This window comes from Simochromis diagramma, unplaced genomic scaffold, assembly GCF_900408965.1.
Source record: "Simochromis diagramma unplaced genomic scaffold, fSimDia1.1 OVJJ01000371.1, whole genome shotgun sequence".
Lineage (NCBI taxonomy): Eukaryota > Metazoa > Chordata > Actinopteri > Cichliformes > Cichlidae > Simochromis > Simochromis diagramma.
Window position 1 is genome coordinate 5,951,252 of NW_024386920.1, and position 21,472 is coordinate 5,972,723.

The following is a 21,472-nucleotide window of genomic DNA, read 5'->3' on the forward strand; positions in this document are numbered from 1 at the left end:
TTTGTTTTCCTGTTTCTTAAGGAGATGACTTTCATATATTGTCATTCTGCTGTAAATAGTTTGCAGGCCCACCACTTCTTCTACAAAGAAATGAGGGCTGGCTCAATACTTATGCACAGCACTGTGTAAAATATATTTTTGCTGTCCAAAAGAGAAGGATGGAGGAGACGTTGCACATAAAAGCATTGACGATTTATGTCTATCTGCAAGAATGCATAAGAAAAAAAAAACACTCTATTCAGTGAGCACCATTATTGTCTTGCTTCGATACAGTTCGTAGGCACATTAAAAACCTTACAAATTACATTACATAGAAAAAAGTCAAAAGGAGGAGGCTCATCTGTCTAATCCATTTAGAACCTCAACACTGTACATCACAAGGCATAAGCGTACTGCCATAAAGACTGAAAGAGATGTGTTCTTCGTGCAGTGCACTTACTCCCACGACTCTGCTGAAATTTTGTTGGGGAAGACAAAGGAGATAAGGTGAGGAGGAACAGAATACATGGGATATCTATCAGGAAGGAAAAGGGGAGCTGAACTGTGAAAAATACAGGGAAAAAAGAGGAGCAGAGGAAAGGATGAGACTGGTTTCTATTTTGTCGAGCTTTGGGACGTGTAAATGTAGAGACAAGCTTGTGGTCTTGCGCCATCTTGTGGTAAAAGTGGACTTCCATCGTTGAAGTACACTCACCAGACACTTTATTAGGCACATCTTGCTCATACTAAGTTGGACCGCCAGAACTGCTGCAATTCTTCATGGCATGGATTCAACAAGGTGCTGGAAATACTTCACAGAGATTTTTATCCATGGTTATGATGGAAGCTATTTGAATTCAGTAAACGTCTTGACATAATCCAGAAACCAGTTTGAGAGTTTTGACATGGTGTGTTATCCTACTCAAAGCAGCCATCAATAGATAGCATTGTTTAAAAGCCTGCCCGAGTGTACCTTAGTCGGTATTAAAGGGCCCAAAGTTTGCTAAAAATATATCCCCTACACCATTACTCTATTACCACTAGCAGCCTGAATCGTTGACACAAGGCAACACAGATCCATTCACTGATGTATATTGCCAAATTCTCACCCTTTCATCCAAATGTTGAGGCACCAATTGAAACTCAGACCAGGCAACATTTCCCTGTCTTCTTTTCTCCAATTTTGGTGAAACTGTACAAACTCTAGACCCTGTTTCCTGTTCTTAGCTGATAGGAGTAGCACCTGGTGGGTTCTCCTGCTGCTGTAATCCATCTCCATCAAGGTTTGACATGACATGTTGTGCATTCAGAGATGCTCTTTTGCACACTTCTTGGCTGTAGTGAGTATTACTGTGAAAGGACATGACTTACATTGAACAGCACAAACACGTTTCAGTCCTTTTATTGTCCGGAATCAACGTCTACAGGCAATTACACGCACAAAAAGGCTTGATTATAAAACGTTCTTTCTGCTAAAAAAAAAAAAAAAGAAGAAGAAGAAGAAGAAGTTTTCCATCTTTCCAATAATGTTTTAATGCAAACTTAAAAAAAAAAAAACACTGATTGTCAAACTACTGCATTTAACTTTCTTTTAGCTTTTATCTCCAACATAGATACATGGATACTACTGATATGGAAAGACAACACAATCCCACTTCCTGTTTATTTCAGAGAAACTGTGGAAAGACAAAAGTACATATTCATACAGTAAGCTGCAACTTATCTCTGTACATGGCTGTTATTTTAAACTTTAAGACAGCAAACAGCCATAAAACAGACTGAAACATGTTTTTAAGTCATTACATAATTAGAAGTTGGAAATTCCAGTTTTAAAGACATCGAACAGTTTTTCCTTAATGGGCAGTGCAAATAAAAACCACTTTCACGTATAAATAATAAGCCTCTCATCAAGCACAAAGTTGGATGTGTTATATTATTTGCAATCTCTGAAAAGGAGAATCTAACTATTTCAATAAACTCTTGCATACTAGTCAAATATATATATTAAACATTTAATTACCTGGACACTGAAACACTACTAAAATACTCTGACCACATTTAAAACATTTTTTAAGGATGAACGTAAACATTGCAAAGATCCGTTTTTTACTGTTTGCTTCTGTTTTAAAAGCTTTCTTTTTAACTACTGCATTTAGTGGTGTCACTAAAGCAGACAGATTCAGTGCTTTTAAGTCTTAGGTCACTCCTATTTTGCATCTAAAAATGACACATTTGATGTTTGACATGGTCCATTGTGCAGTGAAAACAGTCACACCTGTATTTGGTTTATCTCTCCCCTTGGTCTGAATCATAGCATATAACCTTTAGCGCAAAGCTTTGCAGGAATGGCTCAGCAGATAAAATTTAAGTTAGTGACGTTTTGTAGACAGTGACATCCCATTATTTAGCAAAATATCTCATTTCAGACGGTCTCAGCTCATTCACACAGGCCTAGAGACTGATCAGGCCATCTCCCCCGGCAACCTCTAGTTGCTAGGCAAAACTGTGTATTTGGCAACCACTTGGCAAGTGGTTCCTGGAAGTTGGGGAAGGTTGCCAGGTGACATCAGCGCTGCACCAAAAATCGTCCTTGTGATTGTTTTGGTCACTATTAGATTGCCACAGTTTCCCATAGCTTGCATGGAAGACAGCAATTTGTTTGCAAGCAGCCTTGACTTGAAAAAGCGCACCATAACAGGAAACAGAGAAGGTTCACCTTCAAAGTAAAAGTTCTGCCTTACCACTGGAACAAACACATTTCAAAAGGCCCAACTTTTACTTTGAGGGCAAATGTGTTCCGTTTCTGGTTTGTGTTGCACTTTTAACAGTTTCACTACAGCTGGGTGAGCAGTTTTCAAGTGTTTGCAGACAAGTTAGCATCTTCCTTGAAAAAGCAACCAGAAAGAGGTTTTTGTTGCAGAACCGTATATCTCTTTAAACCACTCTCAAAAACTTGTTGAGAACATGGTTTTCCCTCATGACCAGTGGCTGTCTAATGGTCACCGACCAGTCTCTAGATGCCTAAAACACCACTTTCAAAAATACATTGTGTGCAAACATTTTAAATCCTTCTAGATTGTCTTCAGATTTTAAGACTCTTCAGTCATTGACTTTTTTTTTTCCATGGAATACGTCTTAGTAAGTCCTAAGTGGACCGTTTCTCCACACCCTGCTTGATTCCCAGGACCAGATGAACAAACCAGTTAATCTGAACCATCCAGCCTTTCTCCCTGCAGATCTCTATCTGGTCCAGCAGGTGGCGCTGTGCCTCATCTTCACTGCGGCCAACAGTCAGGGCCTCGCGGATGTACTCGATGTCCTCCTTACTAGTCAGCTGAGGCATCCCTGTTAATGAACCAAAAATAAGTGTCAAAGCATGAGCATGTCTTAGTTTCACTTCACTTTGGTATCAATATCTAAAAAAATTGAAAATCTGTTTAAAACTACTTGTCACCGGTGAGCCAGTCATACTCAAATTGGGTACAACTGGACCAACCTGTGAAAATGACACTATTATTATTGTTTTAATAACTGGGTGTTGTGGTATCAGGAGGAGATTGTACCAGTCATAAGCATCATGGAGAAAAGAATGATGAGCAGGTTGGTGTGATGCCGAAGGGCGAGGTAAGCCTTCACGCACACGTCCTGAAACACAGAGGATGTTCATATAGACAAATGTGACTAACTGGTGTTTGCATGAATCTGCATGAATTTAAGAATGGGACGTGTGTGTTCCTGCATCTATATTGTATTGACATGAAAAAAAGCACCTGGAACTTCTGGAAGTGGGGGCTACTTTTCTTCCCCGAAGTTCCCATAACATACAGGAAGTCTGGTGTGAGCACAAAGGGAACCCACTCCTTACTGATTCCCATGAAACTCTTGTAATTCCCCAGGATGTGACCAAAGTCGATGTGGAAGAGATTCCCTGCAGAAACACAAAGGAGGTCTGTTAGTGTGGTGCCACTCGAGTTTCATTTCTTTCTAAAAAATAGCCCATTTTTGTAATTATTTAATCTGTATTTTGTCTGACAGTGGCGTGAAAACGCAGATGTAAGATTACCAGATTCAGTGATCATGATGTTGTCGTTATGGCGATCCCCAATACCCAGGACGTATGTAGCCACACAGTATCCACCACAGGAGTACAGGAACCTCTCCACAGCCTGCTGGAACTACAACACAGACAACAGAGTTTTTAATCATGTACTCGTGTACGACAACATCTGGGCTGTAACCCATCCAGCTTTGATTAGTGAGCTTCACACTAATAGTGTAGCTGTTAAAAACATGCACAAGGACATTCAGCTCCTCATGAAGACCCAAGTTTAATCATCACGACTAATGCAATGGCTAAAGCCCTTACACTGACCTAAGCCTAACTTTATCTTAACCCTTTAAACCAAGTAGCCAAAGGAGCTTGCAAAGAAAGGCGTCTGGACTTCTTTAAGTTGCTTGAAGACGTTTCACCTCTCATCCGAGAAGCTTCTTCAGTTCTAAGGTCTAACCTTTAAACCAAGTCTTAAATCTCAAAGAGGTCTTTGAAAGGGGTGTGGAAAAAATGAAACACCATCACTCTTACAGCCTAAAAGTGTATCAAAGATAGACTATTACACACTATGTTTTCTAAATTCTGTGTCAAATTTATTAATTTTCATCTTCAGTTTTCTTGAACAAATGACTTGCGTCGCACAGTCTCCAGTTTGCATGAGCAGTTGTTATGAAAGCTCCAACACAGAATCTGTCCACTGGGAACATGCAGAGGCACAAACACACACTCACGCGCACACACACTCACGCGCGCGCACACACACACACACACACTCACGCACGCGCGCGCGCACACACACACACACACACACACACACACACACACACACACACATACACAGTGAGTGTATCTTCGCATCAGTCCTTGTTTCAGAAGTGTAGCTTTCTGACTGCCTGCATGTGATGCATTTTGGACACATCTGTAAATTGTAGCTTTAACAAACAACCTCAGTTACACTCTCGCCCAACAGACGCTGCACTATTAAAAGCCAAGTGAGCACACTCACTCACACACACAACAATACTGTTTTGGAAAGAGAACAGCCATAATTATACGGTGGCAGGTTAAATTGATGGTATGTGTGTGAGTCACTGCTGATAAACAAAAGCACCCAAGAAGCAGAAGAAGTCAATGCTAACTGAGCTAGATTAGGGAAGATTAGATTTGGGAAGACTTGTACTTACGTTATATTGACCCTTTATTTGAAACTCTGGCCATATTTATATGAGAATCAATTATTGTAACAGAGTTAATGCCAAAAGTGACGAAAAGAGTAACAGGTCCCCTTTAAGAAACTTTGACCTTGTAGTTACTGGAAACATAACTCGGTTTAAAAAAACCACGCAGAGGAAAAAGCGCAGACTGTGGGAGTGCAGGTGTCTGTGCTAAAAGTAGCGCACGTGGGTGCCATGGCGACAGGAAAAACTCTGACGGTTGCTTCCTTCCTCTCTCTTCCTCTCTTCAAAGTGTCATTTCCTCTGATCTAATAAAGTCTGCAAAACTGGTCTTATCAACACAGTTACTTAATGCATGCATTGCGTGCAAGGCTTGTAACTAAAGCTTTGCTGATCAGCGACATGTAATCAAGTATAATGATGAATTGGAGCAGAGGTATCAAATATGGGGGACAGGGACCAGAATCAGCCTGACAAAGACTTCAATCCGGTCAGCTGGATTGCTTTGCGAAAATGGAAGTAGGGCATAAAAAAGTCCACCCCTGTGTCTATCACCCTTCCCCAATGCAATTATATAATGGATTTAAAAAACACTAGATGACAGCTTTGTAATGCCATTTGTTTTATTTGAGACTTCTACATCATCCGTGTGATTTTTTAAGCAATAAATTGTTTTAAAAAAAAAAATCCCAGCTGCACATCACTGAGCGCCAGTTGACTGCTGACTGACCAGGAATGCGAGCAGCATGAAAAATCATCAAAGATGGAAAATACAGCATGAAAAGCACAGTGACAGCAGTGGAAACTTCATTGTTTAGCACTTGGTTTACCTTCAGCTCTTTGCGTGTTAGGACTTCGCTCTTCACCGCAGCTGATTGACCACAGGACAAACAAGTGCAGCCCGCAGACCGGTTGTACTGCATATTTTTGACACTGACCCCATCTGACAACAAACACTCTCTGTAGGTAGTCAGGCTGTTCACGACTGCCCTCGTGCTACCCCCGCTCAAGCGTAAAACCAGCATAAGCTGTCAGTGATACAGTACGTACCTTGTCCTCACTGACACACTTGTCCCGGAGCCACTGGTAGAGGATTTCATCTTTAAATGCACCGGTGCTTCCCACAACACTCTGCTGGATGTTGGCGATGGTGGTGGCGTCCTTAACAATCTCAATCATGCCTACAGTGATGCAATAAAGACAGCGATGACACGCTATTTTGGATTTGTCAGGCTCACATGATCAGCCTTGGTTGTTATAAATGAGGGACACAGGATCTAATATGTTTTCTGTATCTCTGCAGGGAATAACCGACCTATCTTATTTCCAGTGGAGATGCAGCCGTACGGTAAAAGACAGAGATCCAGCGATTCAGTCTCCCAGATCGACTCCATGATCAGCAGAATCTGCAAAGAAGACAGACGAGTGCTACAGAACTTTTCTTCTCATAACTCTCTCAGTCCTGTCTAAGGCTGAGCTGCTACACACCTGGAGGATGAGCATATCCTGTCTGAGATCATCACCGTCTTTGAAGATGATGCCTATGGGGTCTTTGGAGAGAGTGGTGGAGTCGGCCCGTTTGAACTGCAGCCACAGCGGCTTCTTCTTAGACGCCATCACTTTGCACTGCTCAATCTACATAAAGATAAATTGTTTTCATCAATAAATTCAGTCATTTATAGATACAATTCTGACGTCTCTGCCCAGAAATAAGCACTCATGAGAGCTGAAAGTTGTTCTAATTTCAGTGTTTATTGCAGGGCCGTGTTGATGTGTTTGCTCCTCACCAGCAGGGCTCCAGCTCTTAGTCCTGGATCATAAGGAACTCTGAAGCTCTCTGGCAGACCAGAGGACTGCAGATTCTCCAACTTCTGACGCAACTGAAACACCACTGAAAAACACACACTTCTTTCTTTACACGTCTTTTCAAGTCTTAGTGCAAATTAGGTTTAGAATAGTCAGAGTAATATCGACACATCAAAAAATAAAAAATAAATACACATCCGACCATACAGTACATACATGCAACCATGTATTCATACAACAGACATGCTTTGCACATGCTTAGATACAAATGCTGGTGTTAACCACAGAAAGTACAACCCAGAATAAACTAGTGAAGAATGTTTAGCAAAGAAAGGTAACCGTAGACGTTTAAAGCAAAAGTTTGGGGTGCAAACCTCAAAAGTGTGATATTCTGTTGATAACAGAATAAATAAAACCAGTGTGGAAGAAAAAGTCAGCAGGTTCACTGTATAAGCAGGACCAAAGCCTTGGAGGGTTTGTATTTAAAACTGAAACCATCCATCCATCTTCTTCCACATATCCACTTTGGGGTTTGCAAGGGCACTGGAGCCTATTCCAGCTGTCATAAGACAAGAACTGAGCTTACACCCTGGGCTAACACAGAGAGACAACCATTCACGCCTAAACGCAGTTTACTGTCACCAGTTAACCTAACAGGCATGTCTTTGGACTGTAGGGGGAAACCAGAGTGCTCTGAGCACGTGCAAACTCCAAACAGAAAGGCCGGCAGGTTTGAACTACCAGCTCTCTTACTGTGAGGTGACAGGGGCATCCACAAAGGAGTACCACTAAATTACTTTAAAAAAATAAGCAAATAATGCACGTTCATGCTACACGATATAGGCTCATATCAGTGCTTCTGTTTCTGCTCCTCACCTTGTGGCGTAACATCATACTTGTCTGCAGACATGGTCTTGATCTCACGGGTGACTTTCTGCAGAGCCTCTGTCATATCCACCTGCAAGCATCAGGACTTTCTGTCAAAGATGTGTTCAAACCCAACCCCCCAAACACCTTCTTCTTCAACACAGCCTGAACCTTTCTAGGCAGCTTTCTCGTCATTTCATTAAGACGTCTTCGGCAAAGCTCTTCTTTGGTCAGCTGCTTTTTGTTCCATTCTCTGTAAAGATTATCCCAAATTTGGACTCCGTAAGACATGCTGCCACCAGTGTTGATTTTGCTGACCAACAATTTTTTGTCACAATTTTCATCAATGACTTCTTTTCCTCTGATGAAAAGAAAAATGATATCTAAATAAAAGTGAATGCACGAGGACAGAAACCAGCGAATAAAAACGAGATGAAATAATTCTGAACGGAAAATTCCAATCAGAACTATTAAGTTGTCTAGAAAGGCGGGACAAGTTTGGAAGTGATCCAATCAGAAGTAATCACCATGTGCAGTGAGGTTAGACACGCTCATTTGATGTGCCCCCAGGATCAGTACAGCTGGTTCACACTCTGTCTCATGAAAACGTCACAAAATCTCAACGTTTGGGAGGAAGAGATGAGCAGACATATGGAAACATTTCACATGTGACATCAAGGAAAATTAAAAAGCTTTGAAAACCGTGTTAAGTCTACTCTAATTATGACTAAAACTACATTTAAATTTGCTGTCAAAGTTATTGATGGTTGCCCCTAATTTTCCCTTCTTTAAGAATGGCGTCTTCACAGCCTGCCCTTCAGACCATGCGTATCACATTTTCACAGTACTATACAATTGTGGAAACATCTATAAATAGGGCGTGTCACCTGCTTCCGGAAGTCCTGCAGCATATTTTCACCACAGCCTCTGAGGTAGGCCTCCAGGAGGACAGCGTACCTCTGCTGGTAGTGCTTGGACTGAGCGATTTCACTCCGCAGGAACCAGAAGAGAAAATGACCGATACGCTTACTCTGCAAAAGAAAAACAAAAGGTGTTGTTTAACTTAACATTTTTTTGACTGCAGTTATTGTGCTAGTAAAACACACACACACAGAGCTGAAATGACATAAAACAGGCAGACACATGTCTGCTTACCCTCAGAGCTCTCTTCAGCAGGAACCTGACTAGAGCGCTGTCATGGTAGGGCTCAAACTTGACTGCCTGCAGGACACACAAACACATAAACAAAGCAGCTAACATGATTTCTGATGATAGCACAATGTGTGCTCTACAACAAGCCTGTGTGACCTCTAGTGTTGTGCAATGCACAAAAAGGAAAATGAAACATTCTTCCTACTCCAAAGCACGTGGTGGTGGGCTTTCTAACAACATCATGCTCTCTTCTCTTTGTACATGTTGCCGTTGGGATTAATTTTTAGAAAATACAACATCTCCTTTCACTGTTATGCTGACGATATCCAGATTTATTCACCTTTGAAATCTGACGTGTCTGCTTCTTTGCAACCTCTGTTCAACTGTTTGCATGAAGTTAAAATTTGGTTATCACATAATTTTCTTACATTGAACGAGAATAAGACCGAAATCTTTGGTAGTCACACTCCGCTAGACCAGTTAGCTGATGCCCTAGACCCTCTCGCTAGCCATCTCTCGCTCACTGTAAGAAACCTTGGAGTGTTCCTGGATGGCTCTTTTAAACTTGAGAAACAGGTCTCCACTGTGGTACAAAACAGCTTTTGCCAGTTGCGTCAGATATCCAAAGCAAAGCCGTTCCTTCCTTTAAAGGACCTTGAAAAGCTTATCCACGCATTTATCACATCCAGATTGGACTACTGTAACTCCCTCTACTCGGGCCTCCAACACTCTTCTCTTTACCGGCTTCAGTTACCGGCGCGTCTTTTAACAGGTACGAGAATCTATGAATGCATAACTCCAATTTTAGCCAAATTACATTGGCTCCCTGTTAAATATCGCATAGATTTTAAAATTCTTTTGTTCACTTTTAAAATTCTGAATAATTTAGCGCCCAGCTATCTTTCTGAACTACTCCACTTATACAATCCCAACAGAGCACTTAGATCATCCAATCACAGGCTCCTAGCACAACCTAGGTCTCGAATGAAGTCGAGAGGTGACCGGGCCTTTGCAACCGTGGCACCTAGACGTCTTAAAACTTAAAACTGGCTTTTGATTCTAACTAGTTGGCTGTTGTGTTGTTACCTATTGTTTGTTGTCCTGTTTTATTGTTTGTTTTAATTGTCTCATGCTTTTACTGACTGTGAAGCACTATGGTCAACACTGTTGTTTTAATATGTGCTATATAAATACATTTTGATTTGATTTGATCATCTGGCAGGTGAAGTTAGCAGGCTGTGTGCACACATTTATACCAGAAGAACTGCCTTTTAACAGAGGCTACAGTGTGTTGGGAAGCAGCATGGACTGGCAGTAAAGCAAGTGCAATGAAAACACAGAAGTAACTGTGCTCCAACATAACTGCTATTTAAATGTTTAGAAAAAGAGGCAGCGAGTGGTTTAAAAAGGACTGAATCCCTTTGTTTTAGCATATGGTGAAGCATCATGGAAACAGTGTATGTAATGTGTATTCTTTCACGTTCACCCTACAAAGACTTTGACACATGCATGTTCTGGAGAATTTTGATGGTATAATATATTCCACAGATCAGTGAGATGTCATAACTGCATTTAGGAAGATGTCTTTCTCCTAAAAGGCTCTTTTGTTGGCCACGGCTGACGACTGATACAGTATCGCTCATGCAAAGCTGACTGCAGAGTCAACTAAACTCACAGCATGAAACAGTGAATCAGACAGAGTGAGAGTGTAAATGCAAAAGAGGCTTGGTCCTCTCGAGCTAATATTTATCCGCCCAGTCAAATGTTAGTGGTTACACATTTGAAATCAACAATAAACAGCTGTAACAGCAGCAGAGTGTGTGCTCATCAGCACCGCATCATAAACTCACAACAACACAAAACTTGGCAGCAGCAATGTAAAGCAGGCAGTGTGTGTTTTTGTTCACCAAAAAAACTGCCAGCGTAGGATTAAAGTGTAGCATGTCTGCGCTAGGCTATGCTAACCAGCGTCACATAGATACCAGAGCCTGAATCTGACACAGGAAACGAATGTTCAACTTTAAAGTGCAAACAGTCTCACATTATCAACACATCAACACAGAAACTGTAAAAGATCAACTTTAGCATTCAGCAACATTTTAAAAAATGCATTAGATTGATTGTTTTGGAAGCAAATGTGATTTCAGCTGCCAAAAGAATACAGCAGGATACAAAATGTACCATCTGTTTCCTGGTTGTAGATGGAGGAAAGAAAAGTTCTGTGCAAGTACAGCGAGTACATGTTAGGTATGCAAATGTTAGCGGCAGATAACAGCTGATTTTAATGCCAGCCCACGTCAGTCGATGACTCAGCTGATACTTTTACAGCCTTCTTCGATTACAATTGGAGACTCTCACATAGGGCGCCACTTTATTAGGTATACCTCACTAGTGTCAAACTGGACCCATTTTTGGCTTCAGAAGTGCCCTGATGCTTCATGGCACAGATTCCTCTGTGCTGAGACCTTACACCCTCCCTCCATCTTTAGCTCTGAATGCACATGTACAGAAAGGTAGGAAGGTCCTAGAAAAGAGCTGATGGCTAATTCTGTGACTGAAGTGGTTCTTACTCAGATTAACCAAATATTATTTATATTAAAATAAAAGGAAAAAAGACAGGGTGTACCTGTACAAGCTGGAGAAGATATCGGAGCACATCATCATCCTCCAGCGTCTCCAGCTTCCTGACAGCCATTGAGCGAACCTGTGCATCTGAGTAGTGGCAGTCAAGCAGCTGCATGGCCAGGCCAACATCCAGACCACTGCAAAGCAATGTTATGGTGAAAGGTGATACGACATTGATCCTAAACACAGTACAGTGGCAGTTTGAAACGCTCTTGTACCTGGTGTCCCATGCGCTGCTGCGCTCCAGCAGTCGATGCGTCGCCAAAACATCTTCCTGTTTCCCCCATCTGACTGAGCCCAGCAGCTTTGGGTAGGCTCTAAGGGCAAGACATTTGTTATAAAATTATATTTTCAGTACTTTGGGGCAAAACATTACTTTATTGTCCATTTAATTTAAAAGGACAAATAAAGAAATAAATCAGTACCTGGGGTCACGCATACATTCGTGTCTAAAGTGCCACAGCAGCTCTTTGTCCTCAGGGCTGAGGGGATGTAGGGGATCGGTACCTACAATGGCCTCAAACTGCTTTTTCAAGTGGTTTGGCATCTCTCTCTGACCCCGCTCCCCTCCCTCTGCGTCCTCACCCCCAACAGCCCAGTCCCGGCCCACATCCCGGCTCTTGGGTAGTACCACAGGGTAGCAGTATTTGTCCAGCAAAATGGCGATGGCCATGGAAGAGGCCTTGTCTGGGTTCGTGGCTGAGGTGAGCTTGTCCGCGTTGATGCTACTGCTGCTTTCCTCGCTCTTTTCTGGCATTTTCCACATGTGGAGGATAAACTCCCCCTGGCGGAGCAAGGAGCGGTGATCGATCAGGAGCAGGTTCACGTAGTACAGGAGACGACTCTTGGTCTTTCCTGAAAGCCGGGTGAACACACAGAATAAAGCATTGCTCTGTAGATTTTCAACATGTGAAAGAACAGAAAGGGAGAGGACTTTACCATCAAGACAGCTGCTTCCTGCTGTACTCTCTTGATAAGAGCTTCCTTTGGAATTTGGGATCTGGGGTTGCTTCCCACAGATCACCTGGGTGGGAAACGTAGAACCATTATGTAACAAAAGTACAATAGCTACAGCTTAATGATTATTTATTCTACCAACAAACAGAGAATGATAACAGCACCAGAAAGAAATTTCTTAGATTACCTGGAGGTTAAGGCATGCCCCCTTAGGCAGATCCTTGATCTTAATGTTAAACTCCAGCCAGCAGTTCCACAGCACTTCTTCACTGAAAGTTTTAGAGGTGGTTCTCTCCTTAAAAATGTAAAAAATAAAATAAAATAAAACACTGCTTTTATCACCCTCCAGCCTTTTTCAAACCCATCTATTTCATATATTTTCATGCTGCTTATACATTTGTGGGCAGAAGTCATCATGGGCATGAATGTGAGGGTAATTTGGAGCTTCCAATGATTTCTTTGAACTGTTCTTTTTCTAAGGTGGCATACATCTTTAGTTCAAAAACAAGAAGTAAGTGCACAAATTTGAAATTCCTTTAGATATTTTTTAATCCACTATTTAAGTATACATAAAGGGTCTAAAATATACATGCTGCTGCCACTAATATTGGGTTAAATGTCCCTTGGCAAGTTGCACCTGAACCAGGTGCTATTAGTAGCCAACAATAAATCTCGCTGTATATTTGCCTATTCTTCTTGGCAGAATTGGTAGAGTTCATTTAAATTGGTTGGTTTCCTGGCACAGACCCAGCATTTAAGCATAGTCCACGGGCGATCGTGGCTCAAGAGTTGGGAGTTCGCCTTGTAATTGGAAAGTTGCCGGTTCGAGCCCCGGCTTGGACAGTCTCGGTCGTTGTGTCCTTGGGCAAGACACTTCACCCGTTGCCTACTGGTGGTGGTCAGAGGGCCCGGTGGCGCCAGTGTCCGGCAGCCTCGCCTCTGTCAGTGCGCCCCAGGGTGGCTGTGGCTACAATGTAGCTTGCCGTGGATGACTGGATATGTAAAGCGCTTTGGGGTCCTTAGGGACTAGTAAAGCGCTATATAAATACAGGCCATTTACCATTTAATTTTGAAGAGGCTGAGGTCAGAGCTCTGCCAAAGCTGTTCAGGAAGCATAATGGGCCATTATGTTTAAACTGCAGATTCCAGGATCTGTTAATGTAAGTACATGTTAGTTGGATGTCTTACCGTTTTACCAAGGTCTAGAAGAAGACCCAAACAGTCACCCTCAGAGGGTAGAAAACTGGTTTGAATGTTCAGAAACAACCAAGGCTCAAGCTTGCCATGAACTGGAAAAGTGCTGGAACACCAGTGTCACCGTCCATAGTTAAGTGAGTTTTCCAATTTCACGGACTGAAAGGCTTGTATAGTTATATTTAACTCATTCACTCAGTGAAGCAGTGGGCAGCAATCCAGCACCCGGGGAGCTCAGTGGTACCTCAGTGCAGCCGTTGCATTTTCAAATTCAACAGAAAACTGTGTTATGTAGTTTGTGACACAAACTATCTGCTAGCTAAATATGCAGTTGCTGTATTTTTTTTTCTCTGGGTGAGAAAAAAACATTAAAGTGTGACAGATGAAAGACAGGACAGAGGAAGTGAACGTTAGCAATGCTCATGCTACCAGTAGTGAGAGTGCACTGAAGCCACCCAATCTTAGGTATACCCTACCTGGCTAGTCTCATTTTAACCTCTGTTTATATGCTAATTATTAGAAGAAGCATACACATAAACACAACAGTCACCTGAAGGTGCCTAATATTGTAAGTTAGAGACCCTATGAGGACGCACTTGGCGACATTGGGAAGGAAAAACTCCCTTTCAACAGGAAGAAACCTTCAGCATCTCTCGCTGCCAGTTCGGGTAAGTCAAGACATGACCTGGATGCCTGAGAATCTGCATGGACCAAAACTGGATCACAGTCAGTTAAGGAAGTTAACCTCATAATAAAGCGCTATACAAATACAGGCCATAATAGTATTTGTCAGATAAATGCACTAAAAATGCTTCCAAAGCCACAACAAAATGATCAAAAGGTTAGGTTAATATGACTTGGTTTAGCTTTGATGAAGACCAGTAGGAAGCCAGTGGTCTAAGTTTAAGTTTAATGCAATTTAAAGATAAAATAAAGGGTAAACAAAGTGTAATTTAATCTATAGAGACTGCAGAGGGATCAACTTGGTTTTATGGCTGGGCTTAAATTGTCGTTTGAAAAAGTGTAGTTTTGTCTCAATTACCTGAGCTAAAAGCTGCTGCCCGTGAAAGATGCTGGCCTCGATGTAGACAATAAACTCCGGGACTTTGGGGAGAGATGGGATGTCAATACCCAGCACCTTCACTCTGAACTTCCTGTTACAGTCCCACATGGAGATGGTGAACACCCGTTCATGGTCCTTCTCATCAATGGTCAGCTGCTCATGGGTGCCTGAGAGGGAAAAATCAAAAGACTAGGGTTACAAGGTTGGCCATGTGGAAAGAAAATGACTGAACAGCTTAGTTTAACTGTTTACCTGCAACTCCAGTGCAGTCATCAACTTGGGCCCAGTCTTCCTTCTGGACCAGATCCAGATCGGGATCAGGAGGCATCTCCAGAACCAGGTGGATTTCCTCGCCATTCTTCAGGCACTGACGGATCCAGTTAAAGTTCTCCAGAGGCTTTTCTCCGTACAGGTACTCCTCCCTGTGGGACAGCGGCATGCTTACTCTCTAATGTAACGAATAAAATAGTAATGCTGCTCTGTTTCTCTCAACTTGGTTCTCAGTTTAAGCCATCAGCGGCTTTCAAGCCCAACTCGACGGCACGGTTACCTGCCACACACCCGCAGCACAAAGTCAGTCTCACACACATTGTCGGGGATGCCCAGCAAAGCTCTTTTATTTGATGTCTTGGCAAAAAAGCTCGCCAACACCTAAACAAGATGGCAAACTTTCAGGAAACTGTACAGGAAATAGGCAGAGGAAACAGTAAAGATATAAGTAGAATTCATCACTGCACATCTACCAGTGTTGGTGTGTCATCAATGGAGACTTTGATGGTCTGGCTGGCTGTCCCTATGTGGATTACCACCAGAATGTGGCCATTATTGATCTGAGAGGAGGAGCAGAACACAAAAAACAACTTGAAAGTCTAAATAAACACACACTAAGACATTTACTCCAACATTTGACCAACAGCTTGCTGACAAATGGTCAGTCATTTACGTTTTGATGCATTCTCAATCATCCAGGTAAGTAAATCTCCAAAAGTTGATTCTATTCATCTGGACGTTGCGTTTTCAGCGGGAGAACCGTTTTGTCACTCATCCAAGTGACTTCCTCAGTCTCAGCTGACTGCAGGTTTCCCCAATCTTATAAACAGTACATTTGCATAATGACAGAAACCAGCCCACTGAAGGAACAATGGGCTGGGAGGTCAGTTCCTTCATCATGATTATGCAAAAACGGCCAGAAGACAGAAGGATGCGACACCGAGGATGTGGACAAGTGGGTGAAGAATTTGTCTGACAGACAGCTCACCCAAACAGAGAAAAACATCCTTGCTAAAGGGTTGAATTTTGCTGTCACGCCAAGACAAATCCCGCTATTGGAACTGATCACAGCCACAGAAACAACAATATTGCAGAAGTGGAAGCAGAGCAACTACGGACAAAAGTTTCGGCCTGTCGCAGCAATGCAAAGCTCCCAGCATCCAACATCACCATGGAGGAGAGGAAGGCACTCACAACAACAATGACAACAACATTATCATCCTTCCGGCAGACAGGGGTAGGTGCACAGTTTTGCTAAACCAGAAAGACTATCGTGAGAAAATTTTGTCACTGCTCAATGATAAAAATACTTATGAGCCCCAATGACACCTGGGTGCAAATCAAATCTCAGGACGTACCACAATTCATGGATCACATTAACTCTGTGGACCGACACATCAAATTCACCAGGGAGGATATGAAAAGTGTCAGGTTAGCCTTCTGTGAGATTTCCATCAGTAATGGGGGACATCTAAAAGCTGACGTGTATCTTAAACCTACAATACGGATCAGTATTTAAGGTTTGACTCTGATCATCCACTGGAGCATAAACTGGGTGTCATCAGGACGCTACAACACAGAGCCAACACCATCCCCACAGACACAGTGGCCAGAGAAGAAGAAAAACATCACATCAGGAAGGCCCTGAGTACATGTGGTTATCCCAGCTGGACTTTTGTCAAAGCTGGGAAGGCGCCAAAAGAAAGCTCCAGCCGATCCAGGAGAGAAAGACAATGGCAGACTAAGCGAAAACCTGTAGTTATCCCGTACGTGTTAGGAGTATTGGAACAGTTGAGACGCATTTTTTCTAAACACCGCATCTCATTGGGGCATACATCGGGGAAACCAAACAACCTCTGGCAAAGCGAACAGCACAACACAGAAGAGCTACCTCGTCAGGCAAGGACTCTGCAGTCTATGGACACCTACAGGCCAGTGGACACTCTTTCAATGATGAGGATGTACACATCCTGGACAGGGAGGAACGCTGGTTTGGAGTCAAGGAGGCCATTTAGGTGAAAAGAGAAAAAGACCATCTCTGAATCGAGGAGGGGGCCTAAGTACCCTAGGACCCTCCTCTTTCGCCATCTTACAATGCTGTGATTGCAGCCATTCCCCAACTCTCTGTGAATGGTACTCATGGCCATTGATCAGTGGTCTTTGATCAATGGTCATGAGAATTTGCATAATCATGATGAAGGAACTGACCTCCCAGCCCATTGTTCCTTTAGTGGTGCTAGTTTCTGTCATTATGCAAATGTACTGTCTATAAAACTGGAACTGAAGAAGTCACTTGGATAAGTGACGAAACGTTTCTCCCACTGTTCCAACTTCTGCAATCTGGTAGAAGGTTCCGCATCTTCCGGGCAAGGACAGAGAGACTCAAGAGGAGCTTCTATCCCCAAGCCATCCGTGCCCTAAACACACACACCCGCCCTCTCACATCATCTATAATTGACTGAGACAGGACTCTTCCAGACACTAAACCAAGGCACAATGTACATTTCAATTCCTTTAATTTTAAATATGTTTATATTGTCTATCCTGTAAAATAGTCAGATATCTATTCATATTAATGTACAGAATTCACCTGCTTGCTGCTACTACTGCACATTCACCCAGTGTATATACTATATGTGTATATATATATATATATATATATATATATATATAATGTTCTTCCTCTACACCCCCCCCCAATTTGTGCACATGTCGAGGAGCGTGTCAGGTTACATTTCACTGTGTGTTATACTTGTATAACTATGCATGTGACAAATAATAAAGAACCTTGAACCTTGAAACGCTACGTCCAGATGAACAGAATCAACTTTTGGAGGGTCAGTCATTTAGTGGAACATAATTTCTAATTAAGACTAAACTGAGAAATTCATCAAACAGTTGAAAGTTCAAGTTCAGCCTGTTGATCTGCAGTTTTCTTGATGCACTATTTTCCTCATCTCATTCAAAGGCAAAACTCGCTGCTCTCATTCTCTGCCCTGTTCTCCAAGAAAATCACTCCACAGTCAGTGTTTTTGAAAGAACTTTGAATGAAGAGCCTGGGGTTTCACACTGGTAGTAATACGCTCCAGGATCCAATCACCTGTCATTACAATCACACAACTAGGAGGCAAATAGGTGTATACAAGGATAGAGGAGGTGGTTTCTGTAGCAACAGACATCCCCGTCTACCCTGTAAGCTCAGGCTGGTGAAGAAAGTGGCTCTTTAGTGAACTTACTACTCCAAGTCACACTTGTATGTGTGACTAAAGCTGTATCAGTCATCAGCGCAAGCACAGACTTTATAACTCAAGAAGAAGAGAGAACAAGCAGATGAAGCGCGGAGCTAATACTTTTTTTAGGTTTCAAAATGAATTATTATGACTGAAGCAGAAGCTGTAGCAAAGGTTGATCCATTTTTTTTTTAAATAACCTAGCCCGTTTTTCTTTTCTACTTTATAATTATAGGAAAATATCTACATCATTTTGCAGAGGTTTTCATTTAAGTCTGCAGGGCTTGGAGTTCTGGGTCAAACCTTGCATATACATCTAAGTCATGTTGAACTGCAGTAATTAAAGCTAACAGTGCTAACTGTGTTATACTATTATAAACACACACACACACAAACCTTGGAGAGCAGGTGCTCGGGCAGAGGCTTGCGTGTCACCCAGGGGTCCATGGAGTAGAGCTTTGGGTCGCGTTCCGACAGCTCTATGCGTCGTGGGGTCAGCAGCTTCCTGCGTGTGAACTCCAGCTCGTCGTCGTGGACGTTGCTGACGTCGGTTACGTCGTAGCCAATCAGGTAGTTCAGGTAGCGCTGGTACTCCACAGACTCCTGTGAGGGCTGTGGGCGGGGCACTAGCTGAATCCGCCCCACATCCTTCTTCAGAGCTTTTGAAACAAACAAACAAATAAAAAACAATTTAACATGATTTAACAAAACATGATTTTTACATCACAGCTAAAGACCAGCTCAGACTCTGATTGCAGGTAGAAGTGGGTCGTGGTACCTCTCCAGTAGCGAATGCAGTCTAGCGTCTGGAAGACCTGGTGCTTGTCATAGATCTCGCAAACGTTGCCCTTCTTCTGGTACAACAGGATGCAATGGTCAGGAGAGAAGCGCTGGTAGAACTCAGGGCACAGGTTCGAAGTCACTGCCTTCATCCATACCTGGGCTTTCACCTGCGAACGAGGCACAGTGAGGATTTTTAACATCTACAACTGACGGTACGCGGGTCTGAGAAGAAAAGGAGTGAACGAGCCGGACCTGTTCGACAGTCCAGTTCCCAGCCACGTCCAACTGCAGAGTGTCGGGGCCACTTCCACCCCGCGCAGCTGTGGGCAGCACAAACTCGACAGCGATCTGATCCATGGAGGTGGAGCAGGACGAGGTTATGGCTTTCTTTCTCCTCCTCCTTCGGCTCTCTTCTCGTGGTACTTGACACTCTTCGTCGCTCACCTGGATCTGCTGCCTGTCCATCGCCTAGCTTGAGGAGGATGAGCATATGGAAATAGGAAAAAAAATCCAACGCGCTGGTGTCATTAATTTGTGACGAGCCCTTCCCTTCAATAAACTCTGAAATTGGAAACATGCTGTGTTTCCTGCTGATGCTGGAAACTGAGACAGGCCATGATTGGCTGGTGAAAATATAAAATACCAAAGCATCTTCGAAGATAGACGACTCAGAGCCATCCCGGTATCAAGCATCTTCCAGCAACGCCTCCTCATGTCAGCAAAATGTTGTGTCAGCAAATTTACCCAGATTAAGAAAGACTTCAGATTTCTTTTTTATTTTACATCTATTCACATCATAAATTCAGTTTACTTCTCTTTTTTTAAGATCCAGTTTTAGATTGGCATACTTCCTAAAAGTTGGTATCAGAAAAATTCAGTCAGTCAGTGCAGAGGCAGATGCAGCAATCAGCCCACAGACCTTCAATGTTTTACTGACACCCCCCCCCCCCCCTCTCTCTCTCTCTCTCTCTCTCACACACACACACACACACACACACACACAGCTCTCTATAATTAGACCTATACAAGAATAATACACTTTGCAATCTAAATGTTACCTCTAACCACACTTCAGAATCAGACACAGAAAATAAACACACTGAGGGCGACTGCATGTACTGGCACTGCTTTTGGGAAAGTAAAGATTTACCAAGATGGTATTACTCATATACCTCACCAATAACTAAATACTTTTTCATCTTTTCTTTCAAATCATCTTCACTGGCTGACGTGTTCAGGATTAAATGGCTGGGGTTTCCCTTCTGCTTCTGTCACATCAGCAGAGGAAGCTTTGAAAAGCAGGAAGCAAAACTCAAAACAACATGGATGTGATTACAAGTGGCTTTAGTGACAGTCTGCTGTTTTGACGACTGTGTCATAAACATTTAAAAACACTTGAAAAGTGACCGTGGGGCATCTACTGGTGGGGATAGTTCAGCCTGTATTTAACATGACCACAGCCGAGCAGGGTTAGCCTGTGGTGTAACGGTACAGCTGCCGCAATAATCGAAAGGAGAGGCGGTAATTCTGTAAAATAAAATTTATAAAAACTCACCAATGAACGAAGATGGCAACGAAATCCGGAGCTTTGGACAAAAGTTTCGGCATTTATGCGGAAAGAAGAGACCACGGAATAGAGTAAAGGATACTTTCAAGCTAATGTGCACAGTTTGTGGTTAAGGAAACGCGGCGCTTCTACTCAGAAACTTTGTCAAACTCTCTGGCCAACTTTTGCCCAGTCAGAGTCACACTGACACTTCCGGCTTCTCTCCAAAATAAAATACCATTACGCGACACCATGCTCTCATAGACCAGTGCAGAAAGTTATTATGTATAATATTTACAGTCAGTGACATGGCCCCACCAAGCTGAACACGCTTTCTGCAAAATACGTAAAAACAAAAAAGGGTAAAGCATTTAAATATTAAGGGCAAACTAAAGTGAAGGGATGTTTAGAGGGAGCATTTAAGAGCTATAAAAGCAATATTATTATGTATATTTATTATTTTTATTATTATACATACTTGCATAGTTCCCTAATTAAGTTAGTGCTTTCTGGCATCAGCATCATGCCTGATCCGATGCTGTAGAACTGCCGTTGTTCACTGCCCTCTGGCGGCTACAGTAGGAAACTTCATTACTACCAATACATGCGCTCGTGAGAGGTTTAAGTAATACATTTATGAAGGAATAAGGGCAAAAATAACAAGATCCGAATTTTACGAATAAAATATGTTGAGCTACCCACTGTCGTTGTTGCTCCATTTATGTTGGTGTTTTATTAATTTATTGTGAAATATTTGCTGGAAATGTGCATATG

The 21,472-nt window shown here is 42.5% G+C and overlaps 1 protein-coding gene across 2 annotated transcripts; it reads right to left on the reverse strand.

The window, feature by feature from the left end:
- Window positions 1–3,045: 3,045 nt before the first annotated feature.
- pik3cg (phosphatidylinositol-4,5-bisphosphate 3-kinase, catalytic subunit gamma) lies at window positions 3,046–20,877 on the reverse strand. 2 transcript variants are annotated; one of them, XM_040036513.1, is made up of 24 exons: window positions 20,708–20,877; window positions 19,405–19,624; window positions 19,148–19,319; window positions 18,766–19,028; window positions 15,613–15,699; window positions 15,420–15,520; window positions 15,122–15,291; window positions 14,849–15,036; window positions 12,800–12,907; window positions 12,595–12,679; window positions 12,081–12,510; window positions 11,874–11,972; window positions 11,657–11,792; window positions 9,034–9,099; window positions 8,766–8,909; window positions 7,888–7,969; window positions 6,993–7,096; window positions 6,694–6,840; window positions 6,521–6,611; window positions 6,256–6,386; window positions 4,043–4,154; window positions 3,750–3,907; window positions 3,543–3,624; window positions 3,046–3,324 (listed from the first exon to the last, which is right to left on the reverse strand). In XM_040036513.1, the coding sequence occupies exons 2-24, from the start codon at window positions 19,615–19,617 to the stop codon at window positions 3,125–3,127; spliced, it is 3,369 nt and encodes a 1,122-aa protein (XP_039892447.1). In that variant the 5' UTR covers window positions 19,618–19,624; window positions 20,708–20,877; the 3' UTR covers window positions 3,046–3,124. The 2 variants fall into 2 exon arrangements, with proteins under 2 accessions (XP_039892447.1, XP_039892448.1); XM_040036514.1 differs by lacking the exon at window positions 20,708–20,877 and adding an exon at window positions 19,796–20,078.
- Window positions 20,878–21,472: the final 595 nt, after the last annotated feature.

What these genes read in the sequence shown, in the direction of transcription:
- pik3cg (XM_040036513.1), bottom strand. Translation starts at nt 19,617, where the DNA reads ATGGACAGGCAGCAGATCCAGGTGAGCGACGAAGAGTGTCAAGTACCA. An exon ending in TGACTGCACTGGAGTTGCAG is followed by an intron (nt 15,037 to 15,121) that starts GTAAACAGTTAA and finishes TTTCCCTCTCAG; the next exon opens with GCACCCATGAGCAGCTGACC. An exon ending in TAAGAGCTGGAGCCCTGCTG is followed by an intron (nt 6,841 to 6,992) that starts GTGAGGAGCAAA and finishes ATCTTTATGTAG; the next exon opens with ATTGAGCAGTGCAAAGTGAT.